Source organism: Spinacia oleracea, chromosome 4, assembly GCF_020520425.1.
Source record: "Spinacia oleracea cultivar Varoflay chromosome 4, BTI_SOV_V1, whole genome shotgun sequence".
Lineage (NCBI taxonomy): Eukaryota > Viridiplantae > Streptophyta > Magnoliopsida > Caryophyllales > Amaranthaceae > Spinacia > Spinacia oleracea.
In genome coordinates, this window is record NC_079490.1 from 157576441 (window position 1) to 157601509 (window position 25069).

Consider the following 25069-nt stretch of genomic DNA (forward strand, 5'->3'; position numbering starts at 1 on the left):
ATCCACCCCCTGAAATTAAGCAAGTTAAGGAAAACAATTACAGGGAAGAGTATTTGATGAAATAATGAAATAATGTACTTAAGTAAAGGGGTAACTTTTGGGGTATTTGGTGAAATAACTCTATATTATGGGGTATTTGGTGAAATTATAAAAACATGAATAAGAGATAAAAGTTCAGATCTTACTCGCATTCTGTCACTAATGAATGTCCAGTCATCCCTGTTGCAGCCTTCTCTCTCAAATAGTGTCGTGAGGTTCATCATGAAATAGTTCCATCTCTCTTGGGTTTCAGTGTCAACAACCACATAAGTAAGCAGGAAGATCTCATTGTTGCCATTAATCACCAAGGCTAACAGAATAATACCCTTGAAATACCCACTAAGGTGAGCTCCATCAATTCCAATAATGGGCCTACACCCCTTCAGAAATCCCCTTACTTGTGCACCAAATGAGAAAAAGAAAGCCTTGAACCTTGGTTCCACATTTCCAGAATCATTATGCCATGTGATCAGTGCATAACTCCCAGGGTTAGTCTCCTTTATCATCTCTGCATACCTAGGTAACAATGCATTTGACTCACTAAAACTCCCATGGATGGTCTCCTTAGCCACTGCTTTAACCTTGTAGAACAACCTCTTATTAACTTGTATCCTAAACCTCTCTTGATTCACCCTCTTCAATATATGTTAAAACAGGAATATCTATGTTTGCTTCAGTCTCTGGAAACAACTTCCTCACTAACCATTTGGTGGTCACTATGGAGTTCACCTCAAGCCTACCACAGTGTTTGTGCTCCCCAGTCAATTATTTTATTTCCCAACTGATCTTATCAACCATCTTTGAAGCATTAATCCTCCAATCACAACCCTCAATTGCACAAACAACAGTGTATCTTCTATTGTCTTCCTTCTCAACACTAAACCCAAACCCCTCCTGTATGCAGTAGTCCTTTAGGACATTGACAAAGGCCCCCCTATATGTAAATATCAACCAGGGCTCAAGCTTAATAGAACCATAGGGTTGCTCCAACATACACCTTCTCGTTCTTGTAATTCTTGTCCATTTTGAACTCCCATCTAGACACTCCTCAAATGAATTCTCATGGATGGCATCCACCAAATCATTCAACCCCTCCTCATCAACAATGAAATCCCCTATGTTTGTTTCATCATCACTGTCTTCATCACCCTCACCACTCCCAGATTCCTTAAAATTAACATCCTCATTGTCTTAATCACCCTCGCCATCAGATATCATAGCACTACCCTTACCCTTACATGCCTTAGTACCCCTTGTGTTTCCCCTATCAGATTTAAGAACATATGTTCCCATTTTCACCAGTGCCTTTTTCCCCACCCTAAACCCCTTAGGTTTAGCCCTTCCTGGTTTTTTGGGTTTGGTTGGGACAGCTGGTTTAGGTCCTACTTGTTGTGATGGAGGTGGGACACCAGTTTCAGTTTGTGTGGGCTGGGGTGCTTGTTGTTTATGTTGTGTTGTTTCTGGTGATTGTGGGTGAGTTTCTTAAGTTGATTCAGCTTGAGGTGTAGGTGTTTGTGGTCTTGTATCTGGTGTGGGTATGGTTTCAGTAGGTTGTGGGTGGGGGGGGGGGGGGGGTTGGGAAGGTTTTGGTGTCTTTTTTGTGGGGTCATTTTCTTCCTAGGTTTGGTCCTGGAAGCAATGTTATTAGGATCGCGATCCGGATCGTAGAATCGTACGATCCTACGATCCGGAATTTTCAAAACGATCCGAATCGGTGCTAAAATCGCAAATACTCCAGGATCGTATACAGGATCGTTCAGGATCGTATAGAATCGGTGGGATCGTATAGAATCGCGATCCCACCACCAATTCTACCGATCCTGCTTTTGGTCGTTAAAATGAAGCCCAAAATAAAAACCCATTGTTTGAAGCCCACTTAAGACAAAAAAAACAAACCCCCCCCCCCCCCCCCGTGAGATTTGATGCCCTAACTTCATCTTCTCCATCGCACAACTACTGTTCCTCTTCTTCTCGAATTGAAGCTCGCTGCTCAGCTGTTCTTACTCGAATTGAAGCTCGCTTCTCAGCCTGCTCCCTCGACTTTGATGCCCACGCTGCTACTGTACCTCTACGACTCTTCTTCTTCTTCTTTAATTGAAGCTCGCTGCTCAATCCACACAAGGTAATTTCTTTTGTTTCTTCAATTTTTCTTTCAATTTGAGTACTGATACTTTCAATTTATTTGGTGATTTTGATGAATTGATTTTCGAAATTTTAATTTGATTTGTGTATTCAATTTGCATACTTTAATTTTCGAAATTTTAATTTGATTTATCATTTATGTATTCAATTCGAAAATTGCAGCAGCGTAATGGTAAATTCAAATTGATTTATGTATTTGAAATCCAAAATTGCAGCAGACAACAGTTTAATTTGATTTATGTAAATTCGAAAATTGCTGGCTTAATAAGGCAGGACTGCAGGAGGGTGAATTGTCTTTAGAATTGTGAATTTTTTGCTGCTTTCTGCTTGCAAAGACTCAGCCTTAATAAGGCATATGATAATGATAATTGTTGTGTGATAATTGGAGACTTGGAGTTGCTTAACAACACTCTGAAATCTGAATGTCTGATACTCTGAAATTTTGAATGCCTCTGTGATCAGTTTCTTACTCAATGTTCTGTAGAAATGCTGTAGAAATGTTGTCTGGTGAAAAAGAAAAGAAAACTTAATTGTTTGGTGTCCTAAATCGAACTGGTGTTTGTTAATTATATGAAGCTTATTTGTAATATAATGTATTTTATCTTTTATCATTAAACTTTTACTTTTCAATTTTTTGTATGATATACAATTAATTCATTCCCGTAGATGCGGGTGTCGAGCAACTTGTAATCAGTGACGACGAGAATGATGTGGCTGCTTGTGTTGCTTCAAATGGGGTTCATGATCCTGGAAACTTAAAATTTGATTTTGGTGATGGTGATGGTGATGATTATGATTATGATGATCTCAATGTCACGGGAACCGGAACATCGGGGGCATTAAGTGATTTTGATGACGGAATTTCGGCTATGATGAAAATTAATTTGTGTTGTTGGTTATTTACTTATTTAGATTAATTACTAAAAGTTATAATGCTTAAAAAATATTTTCCTTCTATTATTTGGATTTTTAAGCTTTAAAATAACATTCGAAGTATTTTGTTAACCATGTATGACACTTATATCGATCTTATGTAAGCAAAAGTGTGTTTTTGGGTCTTATTTTTATTAGAAAATCATGTACTAGTCACCTTCTATCATTTCACTCGCTCAATTTTTCAAATTTGTAGGATCTTACGATCCTACGATCCGATCCTACCGTTCCGATCCTACCCCCCCCCCCCCTCACCGATCCCAAGTGGGATCCCGATCCTGATAACCTTGCCTAGAAGGTTTCTTAGGAGGGGGGGGGGGGGGAGTCTTGTGTTTGTTGTTGTGGATGAGAAACCCCTGAAAATACTTCATCGGCATCCTATGTGTCAAAAATCCTCACATACTCAATCCCATCATCCTCAAGATCCACCACTAGAACCTCCACAACAACTATGTGTCTTAGTTGTTCCTCCATTTCCTTCCTCACCCTTTCCCTTTCCTCCTCTTCCCTCCTCTGCTCTTCTGCCTCTCTTTGCATCCTTAAAATCTCTTCTTGTCTCTCTCTTAAATTTCTTTCATCCTCCTTCCTTTGCCTCTCAATCAAAGCTATAGTAGACTTAAAAGTTACTCTTAGACAATCTGATTCCTCTACCCATAATTCTAATGTGTCCTTGCCCCTATTCCACCCCCACATTCTCATCATTACACTATCATCTAACAATTCTACCCTCCCACCAGGTGACTCAGTGTAAAACATAAACTTATCAGGAAAAAATACATTTTTCTTAGACGATTCAACAAATATATCCAGAAATATGTCGATCAAATGACATTTATCATTGTCCACAACCCTCACATCAAAATCATGAGACTTATAGTGCAACAACAACCAAATAGCAGACATCCTAACACAAAAAAACATCAAGAAAAAACAAAATTTCCATTACCAAATTGGCATGCAAGACATAAACAACTAATTCATGCTTTATTTCATGAAAACGCAAACAAACAAGTCATCTCCAACATCAAATTTCCAGAAACTATAAACCCTGAATTTGCGCAACAGAAGTTTGTAAAAACGGGAATTTTTTTTTGTGCGATTGACATTACATACCTTACACAATGCGCAAGTAACCTAAGAACACGAAATTCACATTTGACCTTCAACTTCTACAACTTCCTTGCGCAATTCGCCAAAACCCCCTTTTCGAGAAATCGTGTGTGGTTAAAAACACAGAAAATGACTTCACCAACACAATGCGCACAAAATTCTAAGGTTGTTTGTGTGATTGATGATGCAGTTATGGTAGAAGAAGGAGGAAGAACAGGGAAGAGAGAGAGAAGCAGTTTGAGGGTGGCGATTTTTTTTGAACTGTAGAATGGGTAACCCCGGGTAGGGATGGGTTATGGCGCCCAAAAGAAAAATAAGGGAAAAATGGTAAACTTCCTCTAACGGAGAGTTAACGTCTATTAACTGTGTGGGCATTCAATGATATTATAAGAATTGTGAGGGGTATTTTACGAGTTATTGAAATTGATGGGCGTTTGGTGAATTATAGCAAAACTCGGGGGCATTTCATGAAATTTCCGTAATTAAAAAGAGGGGTGGAAGCTGTAGTTGTGGAGGTGGCAGAGCTAAGTCAACAGGGATCATGGGGTGAGGGGTGGAGTTAGAGAGAAAGGGGTAAAGGTGGGTGAGTATGTAGGAGGGACAAGGTGGTAATTTCCCTTTAGAAAAGGTGGGTGACATATGTAAAAAAGGACGACGAATAGCAACACCATGTTGACATTATAAGCGAACAAGTAATAGCACCTTATCTTGTATAGGGTGATAAAGGTGTCCATGGGTACTACTCTTAGGGACGACTGACCTCTTTACGTGGAGACCTCGCTCGTGAATGAGTAATTTCATAAGAAACTACCAACGTGAACTCAATTAGTGAGTAATGAATGCAAAACGAAAGGCTTAAGATTAACATCAAATGATGTCAATAAATATCATTGATTGATATGTAATGAAACTGGACAAATAATAAATCACGAGGAAAGTTACCTCCATGGTTGAATTATTGGAGGACACACTGGCGCTGACAAACCAAATCTTGAGTTCTTCACTAACATAAAGGACGCTATGCTACTGGTAGGCTACTAAGCATAGGGTTAACTACGCGCTAAGCCTAAAAGTTAAGAAATTTAGAAATGTTCTTGTGTTGTTCATGATGTCTTTCTTCTGCCTTTTTAATCTCTATATATACTTCTTCATTTGTGGTGCAGTTCAGGGGGAGTGAGAGTTACTTTCCTTAATTTCCTTGGTAGGAGGAATAACCGACTGTTTGGCAGTTCATGGCCACGTTAGCTTTCCTTCTTCTTGACTTGGTCCGCGCGTCCTATCTTTCGATGATGGAGTTGAGTTTTGGCTCTTAGGCATTTACTCCTTTAGGGCTCCGCTCATCTTAGGCTGATCTAGCTTCTTTTTTATATTCTTTCATATGTTGGGCCTGTCCATATAACTGAGCTCCAAATGTTATTTTTGGGACTATTTAATTAGTCAAATACCCTTTCTAAGGGCAAGTTTTAAAATGTGTATAACAACCTCACTTTAAATTACAACCCCAAAGTCATTTTCCCGCATAACATTGGAATATGATGTTATTAATATCATAATCAATCTAAATATAAATTAAATAATTCCAAAAAAAATAAAACAAATTAATCAGAAATTATTCGTTTTTATTTCTTTAGGAAATTATGTACTCCAATTGTGTTTTAATAAGATTAATGACATCATATTCCAATTGATTTTGCCAAAAAATTATCCGGAGTTGTAGTTTAAAGTGGAGATGTAAGTTTAAGGTTATAATTTAAAATTTTGAAAGTTTGATGTTATAATTAATAAAGAGACAACTTTATTGGGTTGTATTTGACAAATTTGCAACATGTGAGATAGGAGGGTCTAACATAATACACCCTTACCCCTGCAATTGCAGAGATGATGTATCCAATTAGCCCAATAACAATAACGAGATGAGACGACCATCTTCCACTTCATGGAAATGAAAGGAAGTGAAGAGATTTTGAGAACGAGACTGATTTAATCAATCATACCCAAAGGCAAACGAACAAATGAATCTTTAGCTCCATCAGAAATAAACAAATTATTACATTGACAATATAACAAAAAAAATTTATTAAAATCCCCATGAATCGCATGAGATAAAAGCCACTCTCCTCCATATTTTTTTATTGTTTATGTTTTGTATCATACATGCTACTCCCTCCGTCTCTTTTTGTTTTTTACGTTTTCCTTTTTGGGTGTTTCAAAATGTTCTTTACATTTCCTTTTATATTATCACATAAATAATTTAATATTTTATCAAAATTTGTGCCAGTTATTACATTAACCAATTAAATCCATTGGGTCATTTAATCTCTCACACTTTTCCATAAAGACATTAACTTTTTCTCATATTTCCAATATCAGAATTTTGATAATAGTGAAAACATTATAAATAAACGTAATTTTCCTCGTTTACATGAAAAACTTAGAAGAATCTCAATGCACATTAATTAGTCGTTAAAACGCGTGCAAAATACCAAACGTAAAAAACAAAAAGAGACAGAGGGAGTAGTATTTAACAACTAATTAATGTTGATAAAAATTCTTCTTTTTTTATTTAAACAATGCAAATTAAATTTATTGATAATATTTTTACATTTATCCAAAATATGACATTGGGAAATTGTGAAAGATTTAATGTTCCAATAGGAAAATAGTGCACAATGAATTTGATTGATTAAAATAATCACTTGCACGATTTTTGACAGAATATTAAGAACATTTATGCTACAATATAAAATAAAATATTTCAAACGTAAAGATTAAAATGAGAAACCAAAACAGAATATGTAAAGAATAAAAAGGGAAAAAGGGACGGTGAAAGTAGTTTGTTTCCGTTTAAGGGGTGAAGGGCACCCAATAGGCGAATAGTAGGGAGTCCTGCTCACTCCTGCCTCAAATTCAAGACCATTAAGCAAATGTTTCTTCTTCTAAGAATACAAACAGTTTTGGTACACAGCTTTTACAACAACTGGAACAGATGAAATGTAGCCACAAAAAGGAAAGGTTCCCTCAGTAAAAAAAGAAAGCTATGAGCTGATTGTGTACAATACGCTACCTCTAATCTGCACCCAAGTCTCACATATATCAGAAAGGAAAGCAAATTTTTAGCAATTTGTTACATTGGTACTTGACTACTTGGTAGAGGGGGAAAAAATGGAGAAAAGGATACGAAGTTGCAGAAACAAATTAGCCATCACTAGTATGCGTGAAGGCGAGAATAATGATTATGAAGGTAGAGAAAGTAGTGACCAAAGGGAATAACCACATAACCTTGTTGCTTACTCCTCCTCCTCCTCCTCCCTGGTTTTCCTGACTTCCTAACTCAACTTGATTCAAAAGTTTTTGTACCTCTTCTATGTCGGAATCTTTAGCAGCTTGGATTAGCTTACCTTGTATCTTTTCTAGCTTATTAAGCCTTTTCTTTCTAGATACATCTTGAGCTGACCATATAAAACCTGTCATCTTCCACAACAGGTAACCCACGTATATAGCTACGATACAGTCTACACTGTAGTGATGTCGTTCCCTGATTTCTCTCTGAGCACTGTGCAGGACTAACACCCACACAAGGGCTGAACTAAAACCTCCATAAGCTTCCTGTATTAATTTCAGATAGTAAAGGGTACAATATCTGATAATTCAACAGCCAGTAGTCAAACTGTGTATTTAATTATGACATGGTATGGAAACAGAGATTTAGATATGGAAGGACAACTAACTAGATGAAGAATGCTAAAAAAACATATGTCAATTCAGATTAAACCTTTTGGAACTACAATCTGGTTTGTCTGGATATAATGGAGACATCCCATTGTGCGCTTCTAATAAGGAGCTCACCCTCTAATTATTTTGCTTTTACCCTCTGACTTTGTTGTTTTCCGTGTCAGTTATGTTCGCTCACTTTCCAGAAAAAAGAGTACCATAGAGCTAGCTGTAAATTATAAGGACAGAGCAAATGATAATCATACCGTCCAAGCCATGGCTGTGAGCACAGCAACAAGCATGTGGCCACTGTAGAGTAGGTCGTTGCAACCACCTCCAGCTTTCTTCAGCAGATGAAACCATGATGATCCCTCACCTGGAGTTGGCCGCAGAAAATCTATGAGAAAGCTCATTGAACCCCAGTCAGGCCGGTAGTCACCAAGTAATTTACCAGAATCAGCTGCAACACATTGGAATGGATTTGGACTGTCAGCAACAACTTGTTAATGACAAGATATGACAGTTGACTATAACACAAAAATTTGAAAGAACTTGATTACAGAAGCTGTGTATTCTAACTTCATTTTCTGATCTACATCAGCACAATTACACAACCAGGGACCAAAACTATCACCAACATCACAAAATCCCACGAAACCTGAAAGTCAATCACTGTGATAAAATGGTCATTGCTTCATTTCATGGGAAACAAGCTAGACATCTGATGTTCCAATACCCTCTCCCCACATTATAACTTGTAAGAACTTGTATTGGCCGCTGAGTCCTATTCTTGATGAGCGCAAAAGGTCTCAATTGGATGTCAAGTATTGAATCACCAGGTTGAAAGAATTTTGGCGAATGAAAAAGGTCCGCAATGGTATTCCTCTAAACAGTCGAGACAAATGGACTAAGAACCTTCATATCTCATTTGCAGAGTAGCTTTTGATCCTGCATTATTGTGGGGTTTCACTAAAATCATACACAATATGTTACACATAATGTAAGATTTGGCTTTTGGGTCAACAAAATTTCCAACTGAGACCCCTTTACATTAAATCCATGTAGAAGATTATTCACACATAACAGAAGAGGACAGACTGGTCAATTGGAAAACAACCTCTCTCCAATTGCAGAGGTAAGGTTGAGTACATCCGACCCCCCCTTACCCCGCTTGTTATGGGAGCCTCTTTGAAGACAATGGGGGTAATGCTAATGATGAACAGCAGAGGACAGACAACGACCAAGTATTTCAAGAAAGAAAAATGGAGAAACACACACGACAAATATAATACTAACCATAAGCAAAATCCTTATTTAATAACTGACGAATAGCATTTGCGTCAGAAGCATAAGGGACATAAAATTTCTGTGCCCAACGATGAGGATGGCCTGGAACTTGAAAGCGAGCTGAAGCGCACCAAGGCCGAGCTGATGGAAGAATCGTTGATGCAAAACTTATAGCCCGTAAAAGACGGCCAATTGCCATTGTGAACAAGTACCTCGTTCCAAGCCCAAAGCCAGGAGCTTTTACAGAGCCGAACAGCACAGAGAAAGCAAGCATAATAAAAAGCATCAAGAAGTGATGCAACCCAACTATGTGTGCTCTCAAAATATCAACCACAGTCTGGGGCAGCTTCTCATTCAGAGCCAAGAGTAACCACTGGCCAGTGTCAGGAAGCGGAGGTGTATTTCTGCCATAAGTAAAACAAAAATTGTTCAATTAATTGTGCACATAGACATCCACGCACCAAGTCTATGTTACTTGGACTCTTCACCTCAAGTATCCGTGTAGGATCCTCGACACTCAAACATGGATATGGATATAGGACACTTCGTTTTGGACCAAAATCATGTTTTTTTCCACATAATAGCCGAGTCGGATACTTGGACACGTAACCGTGTCCAACATGGGTACCCGAGTCCTAGTAACATAGCACTAAGTTACCCTAGAATGAGGCATGCATGCAATAATTCACAGAAAGGAGACACACTATGTACTCACAATCTACAAATTGATTTAAGCTAGAAACATTTACCAGAAGTGAAATAAGATAAATTCCCTACAACCAGAAATACCCGTGTTTGGTAAATAATCCTTAGTAGATTAGGACTTTCCTATGCAAACCTTCCCCATCTAGCATCTCTTTTTTTGAGGGACCCATCTAGCATCGCTTAAAAAGTACTTTATATTATTCACATTGGTGCTTTAGATTCCTGAAGTTTTCACTTCGACAGTACTAATCTTTTTTATGAACATGGTTCATAGTTAAGTCTTTTTTTGTATTTTTGCTTAGTCCGGTCCAATATGTTTTTTTTATGAGTACCTGTAGTTCAATAGATTTAAATCAAATTTTTTAACATTAATTATTTCACTTATACTATAACCAGAATGTATTTATGCTATTGTATATAATTTTATATCCAAAAGGAAACTGCTATACCCAACCGTTCTACAGATTATACTAACCTGCGCTGGTCTTTGCTACTACAATATGCTATCTATCTGCTATTTGCTAAAAAGGATCAGCTATCAGCAATATTTTGCCTAAATATAAAAGAAAATTGGATAAATTAAGCCAATTCCTAATCTCGCCTCTCTCCCCCCCCCCCCCCCCCCTCCTTTCCTCTTAAAAGAACCTCTTTTCATTCTAGATTCCTGAGCTTGTGGTCAAAGACACCAGTGAGCGAAGGAGGGAGAATGAATCCCAATCCAGATTCAACACCATATAATTGTAAAAACCTGAATGGAAAGGACTTGTCATCCAGTTTACTTTAAGGAAACAGGACACATGATCCCATCACCTCCCCTCACCAAACAGCTCAACCCCTTCCGACCCCAGATGAAAAAATAATAAAAAGAGAGCTCTTTTAACTGACAATATAATATGAGTAGCGAGAAAGAGAATCATGATTAAAATCTTAAAACCAATTTGTGATAGGTGGAGTAACCAACAATCTTATACGTTAGTCAATCTCCCTCTACTTCTTCAATCTTATAGAGGCATTATACCTGAATTGTTTTCTAATATCCAAAACCACCTAAAAACAAATGATTTCTTGCACAATGCAAAGTAAGACGAGACAGAGCACGGGAATGCACACTGCATACTACACACTGCCCAACTTCATCTACTATAGAAGTAAAACCAACTTTAATTCAGTTATTGATTTCCTACCTTAGTAAAAAGCAATGTCTCTTAAGTACCAATCATGAAGGAGACTCCCGTGTAAGCTGAGAAGTTAATTAACACTTATCAGGGTAAGTTAGAGCTTGAACTTTAGTCAATAGGATAAGCCTTTGGACCTTCTATTACTTGTATCTATACTTCCATACATTATATACTCTTATTCCATATTTCCATGACAGATCCAATAAACTAGATATTCTCATTTTCTAGCTGTCTTGGATCATCTTTACGACTTTTAAGTACTTGAAGAGAGTAAACATCACGTAAAGCATAATCTAGCGGAACCTCGGCTTGATTAAAACCACGTACTCAAAAATTAGCAAGCTCAAAAAGCTAAAGATTGATACTCAAAAATTAGCAAGCTCAAAAAGCTAAAGATTGATACTCAAAAATTAGCAAGCTCAAAAAGCTAAAGATTGACTTGAACTCAAAACCTCAAACCCGGGTTTGACTTGATTTCAGCTTGAAAATGAACGCCTATTGCATTTTTATTAAAGGTGCTAAAGACATAAAAAGAAAAATTTTGAGAATGCATATAGGTGATACTCACAAAACTTGACAATACTTCTAAAAATTAAGATATATTATAAGAAAAAAATCCTACCATTCTCCGACTTAGGGAATGAAAAAATCGAGCTTTTCGAATATCTATCGTGTCTCTTCAGCACCCCGACATTAAAATTATTATTCTCTGGAATAGGAATGTTAGTCGTGCAATTCTTCATTCGTGATGTTGGAGGGGAAGACATATGTAAATTGTGGAGAGTATATTTGCTTTAGGCACTACAGAAAGGTCTACTACTCTGTATAATTCACAAACATAGCTTTTAAAACATCATTTCCACACCTCTAGCTATACTAGACCACTCATAAGCACAAATATTCACAATGTAAATCAGAGCTGCAGTTTTACACACCTATCCAGCTATACGTCAAACACAGTTCCAGCACAAGACTATCCAAGAGGAGAACGAAAAACTCGTAAAAATCTAGAAGCACTCCAATAATCAGCACTTTCTTCAATTAGTTCTCGAATTATTATTATGGAAATAACTGCTGAAGCCTTCTACTTTCCTTAAATAAAATATCTTTCTCTCATAAATAAGAAAATTGTTCACAATGGTACTAACCCCAGACCAAATTTAAACCCAATTTTTAACAGAAAATTGCCAAAATTAACTCATAACCTAACATTTAATAATCTGTGGATTTTCCCAGATTACCAAAAAATTCTACTAACAGCAAAACCCACCTGAAATTTACAAAATAATTAACAAAATCGATAAACATACCCTTAAACGCGCGGTAAGCTAAAAATAGAATTAATGGACGTGTGATTTTGTCATGGGTTCCTGAATTAATACTCGCAACACGATGAGAAATATATTAAATGCTTAAATTCAGCCCGGAAACAAAAGAATACCTATGCCAATCGAGGCCGAGGACGGCGGTGACGGAGCGAACAGAAAGAGCTTCATAGAGGAGAGCACATAGAAGGAAAATGATGGAACCGAGAAAAGGAAGAGCGGCGCGAAACTCGGAAGACCAGTGCTTGTAAGTGAAGATACGAGAGAGGGCGATGAGAGAGAGAATTGACCAGAGAGCTGGTTGAAGACGAGAGTGCCATGTGGGGGAGATCTCTCTGAGGTAGTCTATGGCTATGTATGAAAATGCTGCTAGTCCGAGGCCACCCTCACTTCTGATCGGTGGCGACCACCGCATCATGGTTGTTGTGGCGATGGTGGTGGAGTTGGGTGGGTTGATGACTTGATGTTAATGCTCTCTCAAACTCACTGTGATAGCAGCTTTAAGGCTCCTACGACTGTCACTAGTACAGTCGTAGACTTTCTATTACTGACAGTGAAGAGCTTGGTGAGTTGGAGAGACCTTTTTAGGATGATGATCAAAGTAATCACCATCTTATTGAATTAACTAGATCAGGTCCCGAATGCAACTATGCACCTTTATTACTAAAATAGTTTATTATTTCAATAGTAACTTAATATTTGTAATAGAATATATGAAAAAGTATAAATTTAAATTAGTTGTGTAAAAAATATTTAAATGAACTAAATTTGAATATTACAATACAAAGTTAAGGATTTGTTGACTCTAAAGTTTTGATGATGACAAAACAAACTCCTGACTATTGATTAAGTTATGTTGCATAATAGGTTCCGAGATCCTTAGAGGGATAATGCAAAGTCACTTGATCCATGTCAGACACTACGTTGAAGAATTAATCATCTAGCAAGTTTACAACGCGAGATCCTTAAATTAGGCGAGTTCCTAAGGCGAGATCCTTAAATTAGGCGAGTTCCTAAGGCGAGATCCTCATATATTATGTGGATCCTCGGTGTTCCAGAGAAAGAACAAATTGGGAAGACTTCGAGTGAAGCTTCTAAAGGTGCAACATGAAGACTACAACATATGAGTTTATGTTTAGGATTTATGTAAGTATTTAATAATGTTTATACGTAATTTGGAACGCAAGGGACATAAGTATTTTTTGGTACGTTTTAAATGAAATATGTTAACTGTAATTATAAAAGAGTTTTAACTTGGAAAATCTTTTTAATAAATAAAATGAATTTAATTAATAAATGAAAACATAGGATTCTGATTTCATTCTCCTTGTTTCTCAAGCAAAAGATTTTTCATGATCCTTGAAACTCTCCCACGTATTTCTGTTTAAACGTGCAATTAATGTTTTGATTTGGTCTCCCCTGTTTCTCTCCAACTATGCCCATGTTACTGAGCAGTAGCAGTTAGTGGGTAGTTGAGGAGAACATGGGTACCCAACCTTAGGTAAAAATCCTCTATAAAAGGAGAAGATTTTTTGCTTTTCAAAACACAATTGATCTCTACAAAATATATCTTAAAGAGCTTAAACGTTTTAAAAGAATCAGTTTGCAGAATAGAGTGTTCCTTGAGTTCCTTATTGCTATAAGCTTTATTATGTACTAGAGTTTATCTATCATATTGTATTTTGGGTTTAAGGGTTGAGTGATCCTTGAGTGACTTAGAGTTAAGTCAAAGAGAGAAAGAGCGACTTAGAGTTAAGTCAAAGAGAAAAAGAGTGACTTAGAGTTAAGTCAAAGAGAAAAGGAGCGACTTAGAGTTAAGTCAGAGAGAGAAAGAGTAGCACAGTAATCGAAGGGGGTTGCTGTGGGGAACTCGTGTTCGAGAGGAACTCGAGTTAAAGAGTGTATTTGTAATAGAGTTATTACATTAATACAAAAGAGTTGTGAGGTTCTTCTTGATTAGGATCAAGAAGGTTCCTCAGTTTTATATCTTTCTTCGCTCATTATTCTCAGTCTCTATATTGTTTAAATTCTGCAAGAAACTTACTCAAGTTCCCAAGAAACAATTCACTCCCCCTCTTGTCAAGTGTTCCTACTGAACTATCAGTTGGTATCAGAGCAGGATCTCACAAAAATACAGGAAACCCTGTTGAGAAAAAGTTCCTGGAAAGTATGAACGCTTACGAGAAACTCGAGGAAGGTTATTCCACTCAAAGACCTCCAATGTTCAACGGAAAATTCTACACCTACTGGAAGAATAGGATGGAGATCTATATCAAGGCAGAGAATTATCAAGTCTGGCGAGTCATAGAAGTTGGCGATTTCGAGGTAACAACGACTAATGCTCAAAATGAGGTAGTTCCTAAACCTATGTCTGAATTTGCTAAGGAAGATTTTGAAAAATATGAAATCAATGCAATAGTTGTGAAACTCTTGCATTGTGGCCTTGGACCTCACGAACATAACAAAGTTATGGGGTGCAAAAGCGCAAAGCAAATTTGGGATCTCCTTCAAATAACTCATGAAGGAACTAATGAGGTCAAACGTTCAAAAATTGGTTTATTAATGTCTAAGTATGAACGTTTCGAAATGCAACCAAGAGAAACAATACAGGAAATGTTTACTCGTTTCACTAACATTACTAATGAGCTAGTTTCTCTTGGAAGAATTATTCCCTCTGATGAACAGGTTAGGAAGATCCTAAGGAGCATGCGCGCCTCAAGATGATAGATGGAGAACCAAGGTCACTACATTATTTGAAACAAAGGACTTCACCAAATTCAACATTGAAAAATTGGCGGGATCCTTGATGACTCACAAATTACATCTAGGAGCAGCTGTTCCTGAGAACCGAGGCCTTGCTCTCAAGGCTGAGGAACAGGAGGACTCAGAACCCGATGAAGATGAGGTTGCTATGTTGGTCAGAAGAATAAAAAGATTTTACAGGAACTCTAAACCTGGAAATCTAAGAGGAAGGAACTCAGTGAGAAAATCAAGTGGTTCCAAGTCTGACCAAGGATGTTTCAAGTGCGGTGATTCTGACCATCAAATCAAAGACTGCCCTCAGTGGGAAAATGAAAAAGGGAAAGGCAAGGGAAAGGATCAATACAAGGAAAGATTCAACAAATCTAACTTTGACAAACCCAACTTCAAGAAGGCAATGATCGAAGCTTGGGGAGAAGCCACTGACTCGGAAGAAGACGAGGATCAACCAGAAGAAACAGCAAACCTTTGTCTTATGGCAAAGATCGATGAATCAACCCAAGATCCATCAAGTGAAGTAAGGTCCTCAACTCTTCTATCTCTGTCTAAAAATAAATTAGTGGAATTATTGATAGAAACTCTAGATAACTTTAAAAAGCTTAGCATAATAAAGGCTCAAAGTGACAAAGCCTTGGAACTCACCAAGGGACACATGACCTACCTTAATAATGTTAGATCTGATGTACAGGGTAGGTTCTTTGACATGCTTGATAGAAACACTGCTCTTCAAAACTCCTTTGAGAGAGTCAAAAATGAAAACATACTTCTCAAAGTGGAACTCAGTCAATATAAACTGTTTAATTTAAGCCTAGATCCTAGCAAGTCCACTGAGATTAGCATGGGGGTCTTCAACGTTGATTTGGAAAACTTAAACAGTGAGTTGGTCACAGTAAAGGAACAAAAGGAGAAATTAATCAAGGAACTAGCTTTAGCTAATGCATGGAAACAAGCTCCTAGAATCACTCCTAAGTGGATTGAGAAGGCTCAATCTTAAAAAACTGAAGGCGTAGGTTTTTACTATAAAAGGAACAATGGTAAAAAGAAAAATTATGTGGAACTCCCTAGTGTCAAAGTTTGTTCCTTTTGTGGTACTGATGATCATGCTGTGACTGTGTGTTCCAAAAAGAAGGAACTGTTTAATAAAAACAAGAACATTGTCAAGAAGATATGGATTAAGAAGGTTGATCCTTTAGTAGAAAAAGAACTCGAGGAAACCCGAGTTCCTATATCTAACAATTGATAATATTGCAGGTCCTAGTGAGGGGGAACAACTCGTGGTATCTTGATAGCGGGTGTTCCAAGCACATGACAGGAGATAAAACCAAATTTCTCTCACTAGAGGCCTACAACGGAGGAACTGTGACCTTTGGAGACAACAAGAAAGGTGAAATCATCGCCATTGGAAAAGTAGGAAGGTCAAGTTCCCATTCAATTGACAATGTGTTCCTGGTAGAAGGTTTAATGCACAGTCTGCTTAGTATTTCACAATTCTGTGACAAAGGAAACTCAGTAAGCTTTACTTCAGAAAATTGTCGAATTATTAACAATAACAGTAAGGAAGTTATTTTGGAAGGAACTCGCAAAGGGAACACATATACTGTGGATCTCAACAAAGTTCCAAGGAACAACTTAACTTGTCTTAGTGTTATTGAGGAGGACCCACTTCTATGGCACAAGAGATTCGGACATGCTAGCTTTTCATTGCTTGACAAACTGAGGTCAAAGGAACTAGTGAGAGGTCTACCTTCCATCAAGTTCCTTAAAGACAAAGTTTGTGAAGCATGTGCCAAAGGAAAGCATGTCAGGAGCTCCTTCAAGCCTAAGAAAATGGTCAGCACAACCAAACCATTGGAACTCATCCATATGGATTTGTGTGGACCTATGAGAATTCAAAGTAGAAGTGGAAAACGTTATGTCTTGGTTATTGTTGACGATTATTCTCGTTTTACCTGGGTTATTTTCCTAGCAAGTAAAGATGAAACGTTTAATGAATTTGTTGCTTTTGCTAAGAGAATACAAAGATCCACAGGACGTCAGCTAATACATATAAGGTCAGATCATGGAACTGAATTTGAGAATCACAAGTTTAATGAATACTGCAAGGAACAAGGTATGGATCACAACTTTTCTGCACCTAGGACTCCACAACAAAATGGAGTTGTTGAAAGAAAAAAATAGAACCTTGGAAGACATGGCTAGGACCATGTTAATTGCCAGTTCCTTACCAAGGAACTTCTGGGCTGAAGCAGTAAACACAGCTTGTTATATTATTAATAGAGTAATGATCAGGGCCATTTTAAACAAGACTCCCTATGAGCTATTAAAAGGAATCAAACCCAATATCTCTTACTTTAGAGCCTTTGGGTGTAAATGTTTTGTTCACAACAATGGCAAAAGGAACTTAGGGAAATTCGATGAAAGAAGTGATGAGGCTGTGTTCTTAGGATACGCCTTAAACAGTAAAACATACAAAGTTTATAATAAAAAGTCGATGTGTATTGAAGAGAGTGTACATATAATTTTTGATGAAGCTAACAATGTTGATGAAGTTCAGGAACAGGAAGATTTTGAAATTGGCTTAATTCGTTTTACAGATAATGATGAGGAAATCTCTCCTGGAAGACATCAAAATGGAATAGCAGATCCACAAACACAAGAAACTGCTACTAACCAAGAAGTTCTTGTACGAAGAAATCCAAGAGTTCCTGATCCTGAGGAACCAGAAACTGCTGATCCTGAGGAACCTGGAGAAGATCAAGAAACCTCTGATGCAGAGGATCTAATAGAAGTTCCAGTTCACGTTGAACAAAATATCATTCAACAGGAACAAGGATATCACGAAACAGAAGAAACTGAGGAGACCTTAGATGTTCTAGTGGCATAATTTCAACCTAAGCCCTGGAAACATCAAAGTTCTCACCCAATGGAACTGATCATCAGTGACATTAGGAAAGGAACTCAGACAAGGCCTCAACTAAGGAAATTTTGTGCTTTTCATGCGTTTCTCTCCTCAATCGAACCAAGGAACCACACTGAAGCATTGGAAGATGCTGATTGGATCACTACCATGCAAGATAAGTTAAATGAGTTCCAAAGGAACAAGGTGTGGCATCTGGAACCCAACCCAAAGAATCAGAAGGTCATAAGTTTGAAGTGGGTGTTCAGGAACAAGCTCGATGAACATGCAACAATCATTAGGAACAAGGCAAGGTTAGTAGTCAAAGGCTACAATCAACAGGAAGGTATTGATTTCGAAGAACCTTTTTCTCCTATTGCTAGGTTAGAAGCTATTCGTATCCTAACTGTATTTGCAGCCTTTATGGGATTTAAGTTGTATCATATGGACGTCAAATGTGCTTTCTTAAATGGTTTTCTTGAAGAAGACGTCTATGTGGAACAACCCCCCGATTTCGAGAATCCCGAATTTCCGAACCACGTCTATAAGCTTGACAAAGCTCTTTATGAGTTGAAGCAGGCTCCTAGATAGTGGTACAAGAGATTATTCAAGTTTCTTTTACAAAATGATTTTAAACGAGGAAGAATTGATAAAACTCTGTTTTTAAAATCAAAAGGATCTGACTTACTAGTTGTACAAATTTACATTGATAATATATTGTTTGGTACAACTAATGAAAGTTTGTGCAAGGAACTTGCAAAGTAAGTAAGCAGAGGGAAGCACGAGAAAATGAGATTGGAACTCGGGATGATCAAGCTAAGATAAGTAAGCAGGAAAGTTCCTCACGAGGTATTACTTTTATAGATTTATGCATAACTACTGTATACCATTATAAATACATGTGCGTAAAGCATAACTGAAGTTTACCATTGTTAAAGAACAACCAAAAATTTGGAATTAAAATGTGTATTTAATTAGCCAGTAATATCAGATACGTGATTCAAACAGTTCTACTAAAATAGGAGGATCATGGATATACTCTTTTTGTTACAATTTTTTTTCCATCTTTTATTTTTCCACAATTTTTTTTATTTTTTATTTCTTTTTATATATCCATATTTTTTATTTATTTATTCCATTAAATTTTATTTTTTCCAAAATTAAAAGCTAATGGATCACACCTATGGATCTCTCATACCCAAGGCTCACATCTCACCAATTCCACCACCACAAACCCTAAAAATAAAACCCCCAAATTCAAACACCACAAACCCGAGAAAAAGAAAACCCCCAATTTGTCACCCTAACCACCACCACCACCGGTTGGTGCCGGACCCAGCAAGCCTTGACCGCCGGCGAACTCAGCTCAGCGACCAGACTCGACTCGGCCAACCAGACTCGACTCGGCCAACTGACTGAGCCCAGCCGCGAAGCTCCTCGTCGAGCCAGCCTCCCTGCCCAGATCCGTCAGTTCTTCGACGCTTTGCAGTCCACCAACGTCGGTGACCCCAACCCTTCGCTGGTGGCGCAGGCAACCCACAAACGGCTGACCAATTCCGCCCAGCCACCACCATCCCTTGTCCCATTTCGCCCCGACCCGACCGAAAACTACCACCCCAGCCCCGACCCGTCAGAAAAAGGACCACCCAGCCCCGACCCATTCCTCTCTCTGTCCGGATCGATGCAGCCACCGAGGGAAGCCCCACCGTCCCGCAAAATTCCATAAACCCGATAAAAAAGAAAAAGAAAAAGAAAAAGGGGGAGCCCGTTCTCAGGGGGAAATTACCTCATCTCGTGTTCCTTCGATTGAGGATGCAAATTGGGTAAAGGCGTTTGCAGTTTATAGATTTGGTGTGAAAAATATTGAGGAATTCGTTGAAATACTAGAACATCAAGACTGGGGTTATGATGTATATATTAAAGGGAAGACGTTGTTTAACAAAAAAAAAAGGGGGGGATAAAGTATGAAAGGGTTAAAAAGTGGTTCCTCAGGTGAACAATCCTCTGTTGTTTGTTGATATATTGTGATATTGAGGATAATGATGAGAAAGTGGAAGAATGAAAAAATGCAGTAGAAATTGAGAAAGGATATGGATCGATATGCAGTTGATAAAGGAACAACCTAAACTTGCTACATACCCAAGCCATCTTTCCTGATCCTATCCATTTGTGTTACATTATGCTTTTGATTTTTTTTGGAACTTTTTATTTTATTTTTTATATTTTTTTTGGTATGTAACCCTCTGTTGGGAAACATAACGATTTTTATTCTTTTATTTCTGTGGAACTCCTAAAAGATCGTATCTCTAAAATCATGGCTAGTTATTTATTATGTTTTATATTCAGATTTAGTACGTTGGAACTTAACTTTGTGGCTAACTTAGTTCGCCAACCGTTGATCGGAGGGCGCTCTAATTGCTATATATTAGTATTGTGTATTTCTACTTTTTGTTAATGCTAACAGGGGGAAATGAATGCAAACTTAACTTAAATTGATCACTTGCGTCCGTCTCACTACTCTCTTCTCGATGTAAGCTATTTTTTGTTAAATTTTGTTTATCGTTTTTAAATTAATTACGTTATTAAAAATTAAATTAATTTTAATAAATCTATTTTATTGTTTTATTTTATATTTATGCTAATTGATTAAAACTGTATTTAGTGAAAGTTTGCTTTTGTTGTCATCACCAAAAAGGGGGAATATTGTTGACCCTAAAGTTTTGATGATGACAAAGCAAACTCCTGACTATTGGTTAAGTTATGTTGCATAATAGGTTCTGAGATCCTTAGAGGGATAATTCTAAGTTAGGGAGATCCTGAGTTGGATAAACTAAGCAAAGTGGAATATATGCAAGTCACTTGATCCATGTCAGACACTACGTTGAAGAATTAATCATCTAGCAAGTTTACAAGGCGAGATCCTTAGGCGAGATCCTAAGGCGAGTTCCTAAGGCGAGATCCTCATATATTATGTGGATCCTCGGTGTTCCAGAGAAGGAACAAATTGGGAAGATTTCGAGTGAAGCTTCTAAAGGTGCAACATGAAGACTACAACATATGAGTTTATGTTTAGGATTTATGTAAGTATTTAATAATGTTTATACTTAATTTGGAACGCAAGGGACATAAGTATTTTGGTACGTTTTAAATGAAATATATTAACTGTAATTATAAAAGAGTTTTAACTTGGAAAATCTTTTTAATAAATAAAATGAATTTAATAAATAAATGAAAACATAGGATTCTGATTTCATTCTCCTGGTTTCTCAAGCAAAAGATTTTCCATGATCCTTGAAACTCCCCCACGTATTTCTGTTTAAACGTGCAATTAATGTTTTGATTTGGTCTCCCCTGTTTCTCTCCAACTATGCCCATGTTACTGAGCAGTAACAGTTAGTGGGTAGTTGAGGAGAACATGGGTACCCAACCTTAGGTAAAAATCCTCTATAAAAGGAGAAGATTTTTTGCTTTTCAAAACACAAATGATCTCTACAAAATATATCTTAAAGAGCTTAAACGTTTTAAAAGAATCAGTTTGCAAAATAGAGTGTTCCTTGAGTTCCTTATTGCTATAAGCTTTATTATGTACTAGAGTTTATCTATCATATTGTATTTTGGGTTTAAGGGTTGAGTGATCCTTGAGTGACTTAGAGTTAAGTCAAAGAGAGAAAGAGCGACTTAGAGTTAAGTCAAAGAGAAAAAGAGCGACTTAGAGTTAAGTCAAAGAAAAAAGGAGTGACTTAGAGTTAAGTCAGAGAGAGAAAGAGTAGCACAGTAATCGAAAGGGATTGTTGTGGGGAACTCGTGTTCGAGAGGAACTCGAGTTAAAGAGTGTATTTGTAATAGAGTTATTACATTAATGCAAAAGAGTTGTGAGGTTCTTCTTGATTAGGATCAAGAAGGTTCCTCAGTTTTATATCTTTCTTCGCTCATTATTCTCAGTCTCTATATTGTTTAAATTATGCAAGAAACTTACTCAAGTTCCCAAGAAACAATTCACCCCCCCTCTTGTCAAGTGTTCCTACTGAACTATCAGGATTATAGTTGTATACTTTTTGATCGATCTAACAAAGTTAACCAAACTTGAATGACTAACCCAAGACTAATTTTCGAAAAAACCCGAGCATAACTGATAGTCAAATGCAACATAGTTTGAATTGAGTACAATTTTAATAATTGGACTTCTAATTTAGTCTATTTACCATGTATTATTATTTTAATTAACATTTGTACTTACCATGTACTTCGTATAATATTAACATTAGAAATAAACTAACATTAGAAGTTCATTTATCAATATTATTTAAATTTATTATCAGATTGAAAAGTTATAATAATACAGAAATAAAATCATATCATATAGGAAAAAATAACAATGATTCAGCTTTCCTCCAATAATATATTATGTAGTAACATTTATGATAATTGAATTATATTTTTATTTCGTTTTTATCTTAGTTTCCTAAAAAAGGTAATGTAATTTTTTTTAAGTAAAAAAGATTTTGGCGAGAAAAAATTGCACCAAGAAGTGACACGTGTCATTCCTGGTGTCTGTTTTAGTATAATCTAACTAGTTCAGACCCCGTGCCATGCACGGTTGCTTATAAATTTAATTTATTATTTTTATACGTTCATGCATCATATAGAAACTTTATTTAGATCATTATTTAAATAGAGAATACATTTCTGAAAGAATATGGGTAAGAAATTATGAATTAAAAAGGAGATAATGCATGTATAGGCTTATAGCCAAATAACAAAACTAAATGTATAAATGATCGCAACAAAAAAGTTCAGAAAAAAAAAAAAAAAAAAAAACCTTATACTATACGATATGTAAATGGATAAAAGAAAGAATAAAAAAACAACTTTGACAATTAGTTTCAGTGGCCATGGACGACATTTCCAATGTAAATAAAATGAAGGATCAAAATCTTCTTCGTCCTTCTACCTGACTTCGCCTTCTTCGTTCACCATCTTCCCATTCCTGTAGATCCGCACAGAATGAATATTGTTCGGAAACGACAGTGTACTTCAGTTTATGGGTAAACGTGTATCATTTATATAGTGTAGATAGACGTCAAATAACCAACTTTTTTTTTAATTCAAAAAAGAAAGCTAAACTTAAATTCATAAAATCTTTAAGCGTACATGTTTTGTTATAGGGATCTTTTTTTTTAATTGAGGAAAAAAGTATTTAAAAAGTTGTTAAAATCATTTTAACTATACACGTTTTTTATAGTGATTTATATCTTTTATTTTGTTTTTTTAATCATAAAATTCAGATATCCTTTGACTGCCTAATATCAAAGAGAAATTTCAAAACCGTGCAACTACCTTTTTAAATATTTGGCTAGGTATAACAACTGCTTTTTTTTTTAAAAAAAAAATATTAAAAAAATAGTACTCCCTCCGTTCCGAAAATATCGCACCATTTGTTTTTTACACTATTCACACTACGACTTTGGCCATTATTTGTGATTCGTACGTAAGGAAATTTTAAACATGTGAGGTCATGTTAGATTCGTATCGATATATATTTTCTAAATATTAATTTTTAATAATTTTTACTTGCACACGATTTGAGATATTAAGAGTCAAAATAATGGTTAGAGGATTAAAGTCAATCATGGTGCGATATTTCCGGAACGGAGGAAGTATATGAAATCAAGGAGAAAGAAAATTTTATTAAAAAAATAAAAAAAAATTAGGCAGGAAAATAATTGCTAAGAAAGTGACACGTGTACTTCAGAAAATCCTCTGGTGATTACTTTAGTATATAGTAAATGATATATAGGTAGATTTCATCCACTTATTTTACCTTTAAATTTAAAATATTTTGCCTTTAAATTTAAATGTCGATTCATTCAACCATAAAATTTAATGTTTAAAGTGAGTCCCCCATACAATTCTAATTTAAAGTTTCTCTCACGAAATCTCTCTAGGAAATCTCTAGAGTTTCTCTCACGAAAAGTGAGTCCCCCTTAGGGTTTCATAACATCATTGTTCATCAAATATCTTCATCGGAACAACAATCGAAGATCGGCGCCGCTTGTTCCACCAATCAGGATTAGATATTTGTCAATTTTCTCTTTCGATCAAAGCTACAACAAATCGTTTCAAGTGCCACACGTTCATCAAGGATTGTTGCAATTTCAATACTCATCTATCCTAGTCTACTACCTAGATCCTACAATCCCTTAGTGCTTAAGGATCCGTTTCTCTATTAATACTAAACTCCATACTCTGCTTGGTATTTACCAGGAACTCAAACAACATACTTATTGTCTGTAGTTGTTCTTCTATGCAATAAATATGCAAAATAACCAAGAAAGTGAGTGGAGGAATTATAGGATGGGAGTTCTAGTGGATCCCCCGGCTGTGCATCGATTAGGGACACCTATTAACTGGGAATCTTCAATGATAGGTGCGTTCTATGGTCCTAATCCACCTCCTCTTCATGTCATTCAGATGTTAGTTGATTCTCGTTGGGCAAAGAGAGGGCCAATTTTGGTCAAAAAAATTGGTCAGTACTTTGCCTTCCTATGCTCTAATCAAGGGGATGTTTCTGCGTTGCTGGAGCAGAACACCACAGTCATGGATGGCAGGATTATTGTGTTTAGAAGGGGATACGATGAATTAATCTTAAGGAAGCTCAACTTTAGGATGGCAAAAATCTGGGTTCGTATCTAGGGTCTACCCCTCAGCCATCTTCATGTTGAATGGGCAATTCAAGCTTTTTGTCACATTGGTTACATTGAGCACATTCAGGATAACAACGACGAGATTCCACCGGAACCGGAAATCAGAGCACTGATGATGATAGACCTTTCTAGACCCCTGATTCCAGGATGATATCTTCCCATATCTTCAGAACAATCGGTATGGGTTTATTTTCGTTATGAAGGAGTCTTTAAATTCTGCAAAAAATGTGGTTGCGTAGGTCACTATACAAGTCACTGTCGCATTACTAATTACTCTGC

At 36.7% G+C, this 25069-nt stretch overlaps 1 protein-coding gene and 1 long non-coding RNA gene across 2 annotated transcripts; one reads left to right on the forward strand and one right to left on the reverse strand.

Moving 5' to 3' along the window:
* The first annotated feature begins 1954 nt into the window (after nt 1–1954).
* Nucleotides 1955–3242, forward strand: LOC130459720 (uncharacterized). The gene is made up of 2 exons (XR_008919307.1): nt 1955–2161; nt 2848–3242. It is a non-coding gene; the product is annotated as an uncharacterized lncRNA (long non-coding RNA).
* A 3898-nt stretch (nt 3243–7140) lies between these two features.
* On the reverse strand, nt 7141–13017 carry LOC110784822 (protein PHLOEM UNLOADING MODULATOR). The gene is made up of 4 exons (XM_056827815.1): nt 12547–13017; nt 9232–9626; nt 8202–8395; nt 7141–7830 (listed from the first exon to the last, which is right to left on the reverse strand). Exons 1-4 carry the CDS (start codon nt 12846–12848, stop codon nt 7420–7422), a joined length of 1302 nt encoding a protein of 433 aa, XP_056683793.1. The 5' UTR covers nt 12849–13017; the 3' UTR covers nt 7141–7419.
* Nucleotides 13018–25069: the final 12052 nt, after the last annotated feature.